Consider the following 16,148-nt stretch of genomic DNA (forward strand, 5'->3'; position numbering starts at 1 on the left):
GACACATTATAATCAAATTTCTTGAAAAGTAAAGACAGAAGGATTTTGAAAGTACGGAGAGAGAATGACATCTTATCTCTAAGGACACAACAACTGAAATGAGAGGAGCAGATTTCTCATCAGAAACACAAAGGCAGAAGAAAAGGGCGCGGCATGCTTCAACTGCTCAAAGAACAGAACTGCTACCCCAGAAGTCTACATCCAGCACATAGGTCCCGCAGGAGTGAAGGAGAAATCCATACATTCTCAGATGAGGGAAAACGAAGAGATTGGCTGCCAGCAGACCTACCCTAAAAGAATGACTGAAAGAAGTTCTCCAAGGAAAAATGGTAAGAATGTGCAGGAACCTACTTTGTGTTAAAAATGAAATATGACTATTATATCCTAGAATAATGTATAAATACTATTTTATGGGGGCTGGCGTTGTAGCATAGTGGGTAAAGCCACCACCTGCAGTGCCGGCATCCCATATGGGCGCCAATTCTAGTCTCGGCTGCTCCACTTCCAATCCAGCTCTCTGCAATCACCTGGGAAAGCTGTAGAAGATGGCCCAACTGCTTGGGCCCCTTTACCTATGTGGGAGACCCAGAAGAAGCTCCTGGCTCCTGGCCATCTGGGGAGTGAACCAGCAGATAGATGACTTGTCTCTCTCTGCCTCTGCCTCTCTGTAACTCTGCCTTTCAACTAAATCTTTTTTTAAAAAAAAAAAAAATACTATTTTATGTAATTAGAGTATTGCCCTGATTAACACCCACACAAAACTCTACACTATAAAATACTGACACAAGCTACATGGATGGACCATGAAGACATTATGAAGTGAAATAATCCAGTCACAAGGGGAACTACTAAATGATTCCACTTACATGAAGTCCCTGAAGTAGTCAAGTTCATAGAGACAAAAAGCAGAACGGTGGTTGTCAGAGGCGTGGAGAAGAGAGGAATGGGGAATTAGTGTTAAGGGTACAGAGTGTTAGCTCTGCAAGATGAGGATTTCTGTGACTGAAATGGTGGTGATGGCAGCGTAACAGTACTTAATGACACTGAACTGTGTGCTCAAAAATAGTTAAGATCAGGGCTGGCATTGTGGCGTGGCTGCTTAAGCTTTTGCCTGTGCTTGCCATAATCCCCTATGGGTCCTAGTTTGAGTCCCAGTTGCCCCATTTCTGATCCAGCTCCCTGCAAAGGCACCTGGGAAAGCAGTGGAGGATGGCCCAAGTGCTTGAGCCTTTGCCATTCACAAGGGAGACCTGGATGGAGTTCCAGGCTCCTGGCTTTGGCATGGCCCAGCCCTGGCCATTACAACCATTTGGGGAGTAAAACAGCAGATGAAGTTGTGTGGTGTGTGTGTGTCTCTTTCTCCTCAACTCCTTGCTACCATCCACCCCCGCCCTGTAACTCTGCCTTTTAAATAAATGAATGAAGCCTTGTTTTAAAAAAAAAAAAAATACTTAAGTTTGTCAAGTTTATGGTATACATATTTTGCCAAATTTTTTTTTTACCATTTATTGAATACTTGCTGGATACCAGACACTGTGCTAAGAACTTTGCAGATATTCCCCTATTTCTCCTCCCAACAAATTTTGAGGAAGCTAGCATGATTCCTGTTTTACAGATGAAGAAACTAGATTGACCTAACTTGACCAAAGTCCCACAACTAAAAACAGCAATCAGAAGTCAAACTCAGGTTTGAATCCTGTAACCCTATGATGGTAAACTATTTGTTTGAAAAGCAGCCTTCCCATGAGTACAGGTAGGTTAAAGCCCTCCTGGGTCTCTGAGAATAATGCAATCTTCTCAAGTAAGGGACAATAGCTTAGAGTGGCTAAATGGGACAAGAGATATATGGGGAGACAAGGAGGGCATCACTACGAAGGGACTGATTTCTTCAAAATTTTCCACAAAACCTCAAGATCCATATATTAGCGGTATTCTAAGTACACAGGACCATGAGACTGACTATAAGAGAGAGAAATTTCATTCTTAGAATGTTATGGACTATGGAATACACTCCGGTAAAATTTTCAATTTTCTACTTGCTTTTGGAGAAACAAACTGAGTACAACCATGGCCACACTTTCCAGTGGAGCCTTGCAGGGTTGGTGCTATTAGTCCCGACCTGTTGGGTTTCAGAATAAACTCCTAACTTGTATACTCTCTGATCCTTTTCTTCCAGAATTTCTTCTCACTCAGCTTTTCCTATTCTACCACGGTCTCGGAACTCTTGCAACCACATTTCCTACACCACCTAGACACTGGACCCCAGGGTCAAACGCTGGATGTTACTGCCCTCTCCTACCCAGGCCCTTTGACTTCTGTGCATTGCTGTTAATCCAGTTCCAAGCCAGGTCTCACCCCCAGGGCTACCACTAAGCACCCATGAGGACTTGGTACCCTTTTTGTCAGGGCAAAGGGCTTGGGTGGAAAACACAGCAAAACACAGTGGTCCTGACTCTGCCCCACCATTCCTTGGGCCTCAAAACACCTCTGGAGAATGACCTAGAAATACGCTGCTCAACATAACACGACCCCAGCAACACTTTTATGCCCCCACCCTTACACTGCATTATACTCTTGACCTGGGCTGTTGCTGATACTCCAGCCTAACTCTTGAGACCTCTCTTCCACCCTGACCTAGTGGGGCTCACCTCTGAAGGTACTCACAGCACTGCAGCTGCAGACTGAGCAGGGTTCTCGGGGGTCCACAATTTTCCCTTGCTAATTCTCCCTCTGAATCCCCCTCCCCACCTTCTTCCTGCGCTTAAAAGAAAATTTTAAACTTGTTTGGTAATCCGCTTGGGACACTCTATGCTTAGGTCACATGACCGTGTTCTATGGGATCCTCTGGGGAAATAAGGACAGGAAGAATGCGCAACAATGGAGGGGCTGGCCAGGCAGGAAATGGGCATTCTGGGCCACCGTGTATCAGCCACGTCCTTGTTTGATATTGTCTCCAGTGGCAAGCTGGGGGCTTGTGGTTAAGGAGGAGGACTCTAGAACGCTGTCACAAGAAATATGGCCTTAGGTTCTGCCCTCTCTAAACCCAGAATGAGCAATACAGAATCACAATAAAGCAAGAGCTTTTTGTTTTCCAATCACAGGGGAAAAATTCTCTTAATCAAGTAATACTTGAGAAGAAAATAATCTGGTTTACCACTTGGTTTATTCCTTCAATGAACATTAAGCAGCTATCATGTGCCAGTCTTGCTGCCAAGCATGGATGCCGAGATCGAATGGTAAACTGTAAGGAGATATACACCTGTCAGTTACCCTCATCCTCTCTCCCACCCAACCAGAGCACGAATTACTCAGGGGCAGAAATGGCATTTTTGGCCTAGCATGGAGCAGGCCTTCTGGGAATATCTGCTGAACGACTTCAGCAGTGCACACCTGCAGCTGAAACCCTTCTCACCTCTCCATTTCACAGGCAGCTGGCACCAACAGAGCATCCCCCTGACCGATGCAACTTTTACCTTCTCTTCACAATAGGAACATACACTTTCTTTTATATCAGGCAACAATCTCATGGAATAAAGCTGGGCCACTAAGGGAAATGTACACCAAAAAGAAATTTAAAATCCAATGGGGAATTCAGAAGGTGAACTGATTGGTCTATTTAAAATACCCGCCCCCTAGCAAACTTACTTTCAAAGAGCCATGTCAGCTTTGGGACGGGGAATTGGTTTCCTCTTCCTCCTCCGTCTCATGACAGAAAACAAAGGACAGGAAAAAAAATCCCTCATAAATGGGCCACTGTTTTTCACATTACAACCACGTTTTGGAAGATTATATGACATCCACTTTGACATACATGAAATCTACCATGGAAGCAGTAGTATTATCTTCCCTCCTTACTTTCTTCCTCCAAGCATCCGAAATGCTCATTCCACACGTCTGTCAGAAGACTTTAACTGGAGCTCTTTGACCAATAAGATGCAGCAAACAAAAAAAAAAAAAATGGCAAAACAAAATTCTTGGAGTATGTGGACTCCTGATTTTTATAGGAACTCTCTAAGATGTGTATATTGGGCAGTGAAAGTGAATACACTTTAACGCACTGAAAAACATCTCATCACAGTACTGATCTTTCCTATCCAAGCTTTCAGACTATTTTAAATCTGTTTCCTCTTCCAACCATCTCCGTGGCTTTGGTCCTGGTTACCCAAAATAACTTCATCAATAAAACAGCATATTTAGGTGGCTGCTTAATAAATATTTGTTGAATAAGTGAGTGAATAATTATAAAATACTGGACTGAGGCCCCCTAAGAGGCTTGCACTAGTTAACGGAATCAGATGCTTGTATGTTCAGGCATTTACACTGAAGTGGAACTTAATAATGGGCGTCAAGTAGCAGCTAGATATTAACCTATTTTAACAATTCTACTTCATAATATTATACAGTTCAAAACTACAATAAATATGTGCTAAGATGGAGTTTATTTGCAATCAAATCACTGGAATTTATCTACTGTAAAACACGACTTGAAGTATCGACACTAGTATGGAAACAATTAATAACCTGAATGTCGATATATGAGCAGTATAAAAGGTCCAAAAGTAAGAAAACATGCATTAGATTCAAGCTACGCACCCACTTTTGAAAAACGTTAATTTCTCAATCATACCTTTAAAAGGTTATAGGAAGGAGGATTCATTTCGCAGTTAACAAGGGGCAACTTCATAGGGAACTTTTTCCATTTTAACAAACCTAACAAGTAGGCCAGCGAGAATGTACTGGTAAGAAACTTTACTAACAGCCAATCCTTATCAAATATTAAGGGTAATATTTGCTAAAAAATACAGCTTTACCAGTATCGAAAAATTTAATATTTCTTAAGGAGTACTCCGATATCTTTGTTTTTCAATTCACCAACTTTTGACTACACTTTTACAAAATAAGGCACATAAAATAGTTTGGACATAAGTTTGCCCTTACTGAGTTCGCTGCAAAGGAGTTAAGAAGGAATCTAGCACAAAAGTGTTTTAACTTTAAAGGGAAAAAATTGGTCTTAAATAAGCTAAATAAGTTATTTAGTCAACCAAGATGAAAAGAGATTATGTTAAAAGTAGTAAAGGGAAATAAATACAAATCGGTAATAAGACGGACGGTATTAAAATGTAGCTCTAATTTAACCTTATTTTCCAAACTTTCTTTTGGTTTCGTATATTGTTGTTTTTTAGCATAGGCATGAATGATCCTGTGATCAGCTCAGAAAAGACGACTGTAATCATGCAAACATTTCCTCTCCAGTGCCTATCAGCATGTCTTTCATGTCTTGGCGTCCATTTTAGGAGTATCAGCGAGGTAGTGTATAAAGGAGCTTACAAAACAAAGGTTGTCATTTTGGCAACCCACACAAACACTTAGTGACTTCCTTTCAGTGAGAATCAAAATGTTGAGTAGTAAAAAAGTTGAAGAAAATACTTAGGCTTAACTACTCAAACACCTGTATTAAATTGCATATATTTTTAAATCACATTTCTACATTAAATGCCATTTTCAGAATTGCTGATGTGTCACTGTAATTGTGTAAAAATCATGTTAAACAACTGATCAATTAAGGCGCGCAAAAATAGAAAGCTATAGACAATTTCTTTTTCTTGCCTAAGGATTAACAAATCAATTACTACTTGTTCAAAACAAAAGCATAGGTCCTGGAGCAATCTTTTATATTGCCCAAAATGATTAGTATTTATATGAATACATACGATTTTCCTGTAATCTTTCAGCATATAAAATAAAAAGAAAATATATGATTACAGAAGTCATAATATAATCCTACTCCCAAGCCCTGGTCTTTAGAAATAGAATCCTTACTGACAATGAGGGTGTTCTACAAAAATATGTGCCTTGCAGTTAACCTCTGCTGCAATAATGCTGATTTTTTTAAGAGCCGAACTATCACAATCCAACCAAAACCAGGCCTAACAGAAAGTATTTATTGTTAAGAAATTAGGTGTAAAATCTATATCTAAGTAAAACATCAGGTAGAATTAAAAAGGAAATCGATGAACTTTCTTGATTTTCCTTTTAACTTAAATCATTTTGAGATAACCAGACTATAGTAATCGTTGAATATAAAATATAAACAACTAAAAAATGAAATTTTTCTCCAAGTACTACAAACACAGCTCACTTCTTCTTATCCAAAAGATTTAAATCTCTGCTATCTACCATTCCCAGCCATTTCTGCTAACATCATAAAAATTACCTTTTATCATTTCTTTCTCACAGTGAGAATTCACGAATCGGATACATCTTTTAGACATAGACACCTATCCACCCACCTCCCCACCCACCTCCCAGAAATGGTTCAGAGCAAAGACACACAAAAAAAGAATGACCAAGCTCACATTTCTTGTTTGCCCTTCAAGCGAAGTCTGGTGTCTTCAGCTTGCCTTTCTGGTCTTCAGTGTTGTCACTAATTGCTGGGGGACGTAGTTTAGGACAGCATGAAGCAGCAGAAATAAATGCTGTTGCTTTAAGAAAACATTTTCTTAAACACATGGACAAAACAACTTTTACTCTGACTTCCTGGCTGGACTGCATAAAATCTTAGAAAGGCTCCTCGAAAAGTTAATGCCTACAAATGGGAAAAATAAAATAAAAACTAAAAACTTACGTTCTGAACACATTCCGAAGGAGTCTGATTTAGTTTGAAAGCAGGCATGTATTGATGAACAAACTTTATTTTGTAGAAAATTAATATTCTCTCTAATGAGAAATCTGCCTTGCCATCTTCTATATCACTCCTGTCCCTCATGGTATAATCATACATACAAAAAATCAAATATAGTAGTTCCCAAATGCATGGACACTAGGGAAGCTTCATTGTGAAAAAGGCTTTTATTTCCCTTAATACTGGTGACTAAACGTCATTGTATGTACCAACACTTTCCAATAGCCCAAGAGACTTAAAAAGCCTTCTAAGTTTGAAAACCAAAAAGTTCTGAGTTTTTCTGTACCCCAGGACGGTTTTCTTTCCTGAAGCTCAAGCCGAGGAAGCAGACAAAAGAAGCTGATTTGACTGAGCTGTGCCAAGTCTTGCCTTTTTTTCTTTCCTCAGCTCTCCCTCTGCCTCTCTCTCTCTCTCTCTCACTCACTTACTCTCCCTCTCTCTCTCTCCCTCTCTCTCTCTCTCTCTCCCTCTTTCTCTCTCACTCTTTTTGCTCCCAGTATGGCAACCTTCCGAGCAGTCTTGGCGGAGGTCCAGGTTGTGCCAGTCTGTCTGAATTCTTGTCTCCAAAAGATGTCCTTTGCGGATCAATTAATACGTTTGAAAACAGGAAACTGTGGTACGGTACCCAAATCCTGGCACCAACAGCATCGACTTCTGCCAAATCACCTTACAGATTTCCTGGTATCCTACCTTTCACAATCGTGACTAACATGTTCCCGCAGCACTAATGGAGCACTAGAAGCCACTCACTGCTCAGCCACAGGGAATCTGCTCCCTGGAAATGTCCATATGCGACATATGCACAACCTGCAGTAAATCCAAATTCTCCTGTGAGCGGGGATGTATGTAACTTTAATAAGCACCACATACTGTATTTCTTTTTATAAGACTTGCTTGTCCTGGTCCTGCTGCAAAGAATCATGGGAGAAAAGAGGAAAAAAGCAGGCAGATTAAAATTAAAACTGTATGCCCAAATAACTCATGCTTTACCCTATAGAGAATGAACACAGTGCTGACTGATCAGTAACTTATTTTTCAGGAAATTCTAAACTAAACTATACCTCTTCAAAATTTCACTGGAGATGAAGGGGATGGGAAGAACTGCTTGAAAAAAAAAATTAAGCATTAATTCTTAGAAAGAAAAAGAATTAGGGTGGGATTAGTAAAGGAATCCTTTCAAACTTTTATATCTCAAGTTCCATAGTAGTCACCTGTTTACTAAATATATACTAGTACAATCTAATAAGCATAAACATTTATTTTTATTTATAACATGCACACCTTTTGAAGCAAAACAGCTAGCCTGTGCTCCATTCATCACTGCTTCAGAAATCATTTTTACCTTTGATGCTTGCAAATGGAAAATAGCCACACTCTATAATCACCATGGTTTCACAGAAATACACCAGAAAACTAAGTTCTAGACCTTCAGTCTATCACTTTCTAATTTAAGGAAACTTAAGGTCTCACATTGCTCAATGATCTAATCTTCAGTGTGCTCTCATATATCAAATAAAAAAAAAATCAGTGACTTCCTCTTAAGATGCTTTCAAAATATTCTGTTTATACTCATAGTATCCCTCACCCTAATTACATGGTTAGTTGAACCTGTGTGCTGTGCCATCCTCACAGATAAAGCCATGTGCCACCTATCTAAGAAAACTGAAAGTCTTATACACAGTCTTCCAAATGCAGGTGTTCACGAATCTATTATGTGAAAAACTACGGGCATTGGTCACATAAATATCACTCTGAAGTTCCATAAAACCATGAAAGTTGATAACAGAAAACAAAACCACATATTACTAAATCATAAAGTTGACACATCAGGGAAATGCTCTAAGGAAACACGAGAACTGAAGGAAACTAACAAAATTGCTTCATACTACCCTTCCAAATAGGGATAATAAAATACGGACAGGATTTCAGTGGATTCACAATTCATAACACAACTGCTGGTAGCCCAAAGAGGGATGCTGGACAGTATCAGGAGAAAAGTGACTCACCCTGTACAAGGGAGCCTCAATAAGATTAACAGATGACTTCACACTGGAAACCATGTGGGCCAGAAAGCAGTGGGATAATATATTTGAAGCGTTTGAAAGGAAACAAAAACTGTCAACCAAAAATTCCATAATAGAAAAATTATTCTTTGAAAATAAATGAGATATTAAGATGTGCCCAGATAGACAAAAACAGAGTTCATCACTATCCTTCCCTATATGAAATATTAAAGGAACTTTCCTTTCAGGTTGAAGAGAAAGGACAATAGACAGCAACTCAATTCCATACAAAGAAATATAGAGTACAAGAACAGATAACTACAGAAGTAAATATTAAAGGTGGTATAAATGTAATTTTTTTACTTGTAACTTTCTTATTCTCTGTCTGATTTAAATTACAAGTGCAGTTATGAATAAGAGGGGGTGTCAAAAAGTTCATGGAAAAGTGGGATTAAAAATTAATCCACATTTTCCATGAACTCCTGAAGCCCTTGTATATATATTACTGAATGCACAATATATAATGGTGCAGAATGCACACTCAAGTGTTCATGGAACAGTTTCCAGCAGATAATATGTTAGGCCATAAAACAAGTCTCAGTAAGCTTAAAATGATGAAATTATACAGAATGTGTGCTCTAACCACAACAGAATACAGAAAATTTTTTTGAAAAAGAATTACTAACATGGAAATTAAATAACACATCAAATTAATCAACACAAAATAGACTAGAGCAGAAACAGATTGAATAGGAAGGAGAGGAACGGAAATTGGAAATATAAAATCAGACAAAGACATTACAAGAATACTACAGACCTTCCCCTCACACCTATTAGAATGGCTGTTATAAAAATGATGAATGATGACAAGTGTTGGTGAAGACGTGGAGAAAAGGGAACCCTTCTTCATCGCTGGAGAATGTAATTAGTGAGAACATTTTGGAAAGAAAGTATAGAGGTTCCTCCAAAAAATAAAAGTAGAACCACCATACAATCCAGCAATTCCACACTCTGGGTGTATCCAAACGAAATAAAATCAGTATGTCAAAGAGATATGTGCACTCTAATGGGTATTGTAGTACTGTTCATAATAGCCAAGAAATGGAATCAACCTAAGTGTCCATCAGCTGATTAATAGATAAAATGTGGAATATATACACACAATGGGATACAATTCTGCCATAAAAATGGATGAAATTCTGTCATTTACAACAACATGAAGGGAACTGGAAGACATGTTAAACAGATCATGAACAGAAAGACAAATATTACAGGACCTTATTCATGTGGAACCTAAAAAAGTGATCTCATAGAGGATGGGAGTAGTATTAGTTTCTAGAGGCTGAGGAGTGTAAAGGAGGAGGGGTGGGGAAAGGTTGGTCAATGGGTGCTAAGTTACAGTTAAATAGGAGAAACAGGCAGCAGGTTAAAGCCACAGCCTGCAGTACCTGCATCCCATATGGGCAATGCCTGGAGTCCTGGCTACTCTACTTCCAAATCCAGGTCCCTGCTAATATGCCTGAGGATTGATTAACTAATGTACAGAGGAAGGCCCAAGTCCATGAGCCCCTACACCCATGTGGGAGACATGGAAGAAGCTCCTGTCTCTTGGCTTCAGACCAGCCCAACTCCAGCCATTGTGGCCATTCAGGAATGAACCAGCAGATGGAAGATCTCTCTCAATCTCTCTTTCTCTAACTCTGCCTTTCAAATAAATAAGTCTTTAATTAGGAGAAAACAGGTCTGGTGTACTTTTTTTTTTTAAGATTTTATATATTTATTTGAGAGGTAGAGTTATAGTGAGAGGGAGAGACAGAGAGAGAGGTCTTCCTTCTGCTGGTTCACTCCCCAAATGGCCACAACAGCCGGAGCTGTGCCCATCTGCAGCCAGAAGCCAGGAACTTCTTCCAGGTCTCCACACTGCGGGAGGGGCCCAAACACTTGGGTAATCTTCTACGGCTTTCCCAGGTCATAGGACAGAACTGCATTGAAGAGGAGCAGCTGGGAACAGAACCAGCGCCCATTTGGGATGCTGGTGCCACAGGTAGAGTATTAATCTACTGCACCACAGCGCCAGCCCCTGGTGTACTCTTGCACAGCAGGGTAACAATAAACAATAATGTAATCTGTATTTCAAAAGGCTCGGGGTGGGCAATTGGCATAGTGGGTTATGGCATTATGGATGCCCATACCTCATATTAGAGTGATAGGTTGAAGTGCCAGCTTTGCTTCCAATTCCACCTTCCTGCTAATGAACACCCTAGGATTTAACAGCTAATGGCTCAGGTAGTTTGATCCCTGTCACTCACATAAAAGACCCAGATTGAATTCTAGGCTCCTAGTTATTTATATAAGAGAGAGAGAGAGACTGCCTTTCAAATAAAATTTTTTTTAAAAAGTTGGAAAGATTTGGAAAGTTTTCACCATAAATGGTACACGTTTGAGATAAATAAGTTTGCACTGAATGAATGTTACACAATGTACACATGTATTGAAACATGACATAGTACCATATAAATATGTATAGTTGTATACAATTAAGTTTAATTTTTTTAAAACTAAATGAAATGAAATCAGCATATCAGCATTGATTTTTCTAGCCACCATAACAGATGGGAATACTAATCCTAATATGAAAATATTTACTATCTCAACACTATCAGGCAACTCTGAGGATAGTATATATATACTCATTGTGATCATCTGTAATAGAATTTAATAATAATAACTCCATTACCACAAAAAGAAACCCATTACCCTTATAATAGCATTAAAAAGAATAAAATACTTAAGAATAAATTTAGTCAACATATAAGATTTGCATACTGGAAATAATAAAAAGCTTATTTAAAAAATTAAAGACTTAAGGTGGTCATTGTGGTACAGTGGAATAAGCCCTTATGTGGGATGCCCGCATCCCATGTCAGAGTACTTGATTCAAGTTCTAGCTACTTCACACTGCTAATCCAACTTCCTGCTAATGTGCCAGGCATAAGCAGATGATGGTCCAAGTATTTTGATTCCTGTTACCTACATGGGAGACCCAGAGAGAGTATCTGGCTCCTCCTGGCTGTTGCAGGCATTTAGGAAGCAACCAACTGATTTAGTTCCAAGAAAATTCAACAGGGAAGAATAGTCTTTGAAACACATGATGCTGGGACAACTGAATAACCACATGTAAAAGAATGAGTTTAGATCCTACCTCACTATATAGAAAAATTAACTCAAAATGGATGGCAGACTACAGTAGAAAAGCTAAATTATAAATTTCTTCAAAGAAAACATAGGTGTATATTCTCAGAATTTTTGACTGGCTAACAGTTTCTTAAGAAGGATACCTATGGGCCAACACTGTGGTGTAGTGGGTAAAGCTACCACCCACAGTGCCGGTATCCCATATGGGCACTGGTTCGAATCCTGGCTGCTCCACTTCCAATCCAGCTCTCCGCTATGGCCTAGGAAAGCAGTGGAAGCTATCCCATAGTCCTTGGGCCCCTGTACCCATGTGGGAGACCTGGAAGAAGCTCCTGGCTCCTGGCTTCAGATCAGCCCAGCTCCCTTCATAGTGGGCACTTGGGGAGTGAACCAGCATATGGAAGACCTCGCTCTTTCTGTCTCTCTCTCTCTCTCTGCCTCTGCATCTCTGCAATTCTGCCATTCTAATAAATAAATAAATCTTTTTTAAAAAAGGATACCTAGAGCCTACGCAACCAAAGAAAATGATAGAAAAATTAGATTTCAACAAAAGTAAAACAATTTTTCACAAAGAAAGTAGGATAGTTCATAGAATGGGAAAAATATTTACAAAGCACATACCTGTTAGTGGTCAAGTGCCCAAAATATATAAAGAACATCTATAACTTAATAATAAAGACAGTCCTATTTAAATATGTATAAACAACTTAAAAAGACATTTCTTTATCTGGAACATATGAAGGGACATCAACATCATTAGGCATTAAGGAAATACAAATTAAAACTACAATGAAATATTGTTTCATACTAGGATGACTATGACCTCCCCACCAAGTGTGAGCAGGGATGTGGAAAAGTGACACCTTCATACACTGCTGCTGGGAATACAAAATGGTGTAGCTGCTATGGAAAACAGTTGGCTGGCCCTCCAAAAGTTATTCATAAAGCTGCATATGACTCAGCAATTATATATCTAGATATACTTAAAATACATGTTCACACAAATGTTCACAGCAGCATAACTTTTCAAAACTTTTTAAAAATGTTATCTATTTGAAAGGCAGAGCACAGAGATAAGAGGCAGAGAGGAGAAAGTGATTTTCCATCCACTGGTTCACTCCCTAAATGGCTGCAGTGGCCAGGGCTGGGCCAGGCTGATACAAAGAGCCAAGAACTCTACCTGCATCCACACATGGATGCCAGGGGCCCAAGTACTTGGGCCAGCATCCACTGCCTTCCCAGGCACATTAGCAGGAAGCTGCACTGGAAGCGGAGTTGCTGGTACTTGAACCGGCACTCCATTGTGGAATGTAGGCATTGAAGGCAGCAGCTTAGTTCACTGGGCCAGTGGCTGCAACGCCAGCTCTATACCAGCATTATTGATGATAACAGTCAAAAAGTGAAAATAACCCCATTAGTTGATGTATAAATAAATGTAATGTGGCATATCCATACAATGGAATATTAGCAACAAAAAGCAATAAGGCACTGATCCATGCTTCAACACAGGTGAACCTTTGGAAAATTATGCTACGTGAAAGGTACAGAAGTGCCCATATTATATGATTCTATTTGTATAAAAGGTTCAGATTAGGCAAATCCATAGACACAGAAAATGGCTTAGCGGTTGCCAGGGACCAAGCTGAGGGAAGAATGAGGGCTACTGTCAATGAGTACAAGGTTTATTTTATAGTGATGAAAACATTTAACAGAGTTACAGATAGAGAAAGAGAGAGAAGGGGGGAGGGGGTGTCTTCCATCTGCTGGTTCATTCCACAAACGGCAGCAACGGTCAGAACTGAGCCGACCCAAAGCCAGGAACTTCTTCTGGGTCTCCCACATGGGTGTAGGAGCCCAAGGATTTGGGCCATCCTCCGCTACCTTCTTAGGTGCATTACCAGGGAGCTGGATTGGAAATGGAACAGCAAGGACTCGAACAGATGCCCATATGGATGCCGGCACTGCAGGCTGGGGCTTTAACCTGCAGCAGCACAGTGCTGCCCCCTCGACTGAGTCTTAACAGAAGTCTATTGAAAGCATGGTTTTCCAGGCCAGCATTGTGGTGTAGCAAGGTAAGCCACCATTTGTGACACCGGCAACCCCATAAGGGTGCCAGTTTGATTCCTGGCTGCTCCACTTCCAATCCAGCTCCCTGCTAATGACTTGAGAAAGTACTTGGGCCCCTGCACCCAGCCGAAGCTCCTGGCTCCAGCCTGGCCCAGCCCTCGCCATTGTGGATATTTGGGGGAGTGAACTAACGGGTGGAAGATCCCTCTCCTCCTCTCTCTCTCTCCCTTTCTGTCACTCTGCATTTCAAATAAATAAATAATTAAAACAAACAAATAAATAAATAAATAAATCTTTAAAAACATAAGGAACCAAGCCCGGAACCTTGACAGAGGACAGAGAAAGAATACTCAGGTGAGATTCTAGGATATCGCCCCTGCATGAACAAAAGGACCTCATCTTTGTGATTTATATGGATGGGGTTCATATGAACTTTGACCAAAAAAAAATCTTTTTTTAAAAAAGTCTTTTTTAAAAAAAATAACTTGTAATGTTTTGTTTTAAGCCAACCTAAGGAAACACTCCCTAATGAGATAACCTAACAAGAAATGCTGAGGTATGGCCTCTCAGAGCACCCACAAGAGGAGCTGGCGTCGTCATCTGAGATGCAGGACAGCCACGGGCTCCCACGCAGTATCCAGGACTACCTTTCTGGATGATTTCTCTACTTTATTTCCCTGCCTACATTTAGATCTTCAAATCTACAATCTAAAACCCTACAGAGCACAGATCTGGTCTCTTTTCCCAGTGACTCAAGTCCTGAATATAGTCATTCATTCAGGAATAACTCTCCCCAGCACTACCTGAACCACAACTACTTGCCAGGCTAAGCTAGGGGACATGGAGCCCCTGTCATCATGGAGAAGTATGTGAACAAGTGTGAACAAGCAGGCTACTCGTGAGCTGTGACAGAATCACGGACATGAAACCCCAGGAGCACGTGGAGGGAAAGAGTCTGCTGATGAGTCTTTCCCAACCAACCAACAGTAAAGCATGCGTCACTCTTGTTGGAATACAGAAAGAGCGGCCAGTGTTGTGGCACAGTGGGTAAAGCTGCTGCCTGTGATGCCAGCATCCCATAAAGGTACCAGTTCGTGTCCCAGTTGCTCCACTTCCGAACCAGCTCCCTGCTAATAACCTGGGAAAAAGCAGCAAAAGATGGACCAAGTGCTTGGGCCCCTGCCTAATGTGGGAGACTAGGAATAAGCTCCTGGTTCCTGGCTTCGGTCTAGCTGGGCCCTGGCTGTTGGGGTCATCTGGGGAGTGAATCAGCAGATGAAAGATCTCTAAGTCTTTCAAATAAATAAATAAACCTTCTTTTATAAAAGAATAAAGAGAACTTTAATAAATAAATTCATCCATTTTACAAATATTGTTGTTTATATTATGCTTAATCCATTAGCTAATGCTCTGAGAAATATATAGGCATATCAGAAATGGCCACAGCCCTCAAGACACTTGGAGTCTAGCATGAAGATAAGGCACTTAGTAAACATGACAATAGTCTCCTGTTATTCAGGGGAAACAGATAGCAAGACCCCCAGGGGATACTTGAACCACAGAAAGTATCAAGCCCCATACACAGGTATTCCCTATCTTAAACAGGGCTACATGCTGACAAACCCATTGTAAATCAAAATATAGCAGGTCAAAAAACACATTTAGGGGCAGGAGTTTGTCCAAACAATTAAGCCATTGGTTGGGACACCTATATTCTATATTGAAGTATCTGGGTTTGAGTCCTGGTTCCACTCCTGATTCCAGCTCTCTGTTAATACTTTGCAAGGCAGAGGGTGATAGCTCTCGTGGTAGAGTCCTTTTTATCCACATGGCAGACCTGGGTCGCGTTCCAGGCTCCTGAGTTCAGCCTATCTCAGCCTTGGCCACTGTGGGCACTTGGGGAGTAAATCAGCAGATGGGCGCTCCGTCTATCTGTGTATCTCTATATCCATAGTTGATCCGGTAGTCAACACAATTACTAAGCGATTAGGGGCTGGGAGCACATCAGCACTGACACACTGGATGAAGGGATGATTCACTTCCCCAGTGGCACAGAGCAGGACAGCACACAATTTCATCACGCTATGCCAATCAGCACGCAATTTAAAACTTAAGAATTAGTTTTATAATTTCTCATTTAATATTTCCAGGTGGTAGTTAACCATGGGTAATGGAAACCTCAGCAAGTAAAACTAGAAATA

The 16,148-nt window shown here is 40.4% G+C and overlaps 1 protein-coding gene across 6 annotated transcripts in view; it reads right to left on the minus strand.

Annotated features, from left to right (window-relative positions):
- MSRA (methionine sulfoxide reductase A) overlaps positions 1–16,148 on the minus strand; it is a 409,106-nt gene that overhangs the window by 349,955 nt on the left and 43,003 nt on the right. The window contains exons 1-2 of one of the 6 annotated variants that reach the window (XM_070068215.2): positions 6,626–7,139; positions 6,357–6,431 (exon numbers count right to left, since the gene is read on the minus strand). The exons of 2 other annotated variants lie outside the window; for them this stretch is intronic. Coding sequence is in view for 2 of the 4 variants with exons in the window: in XM_051831721.3 (XP_051687681.1) it covers positions 6,626–6,638 (13 nt within the window). In the remaining 2 variants the exon portion in view is untranslated. Of the gene's footprint in view, positions 1–6,214; positions 6,240–6,356; positions 6,479–6,625; positions 7,140–16,148 lie in introns of those variants that run through there. 3 more of the 6 variants (XM_051831721.3, XM_089325431.1, XM_070068214.2) reach the window with 3 other exon arrangements.

Source organism: Oryctolagus cuniculus, chromosome 2, assembly GCF_051225735.1.
Source record: "Oryctolagus cuniculus isolate XC-2025 breed Fujian yellow rabbit chromosome 2, ASM5122573v1, whole genome shotgun sequence".
Lineage (NCBI taxonomy): Eukaryota > Metazoa > Chordata > Mammalia > Lagomorpha > Leporidae > Oryctolagus > Oryctolagus cuniculus.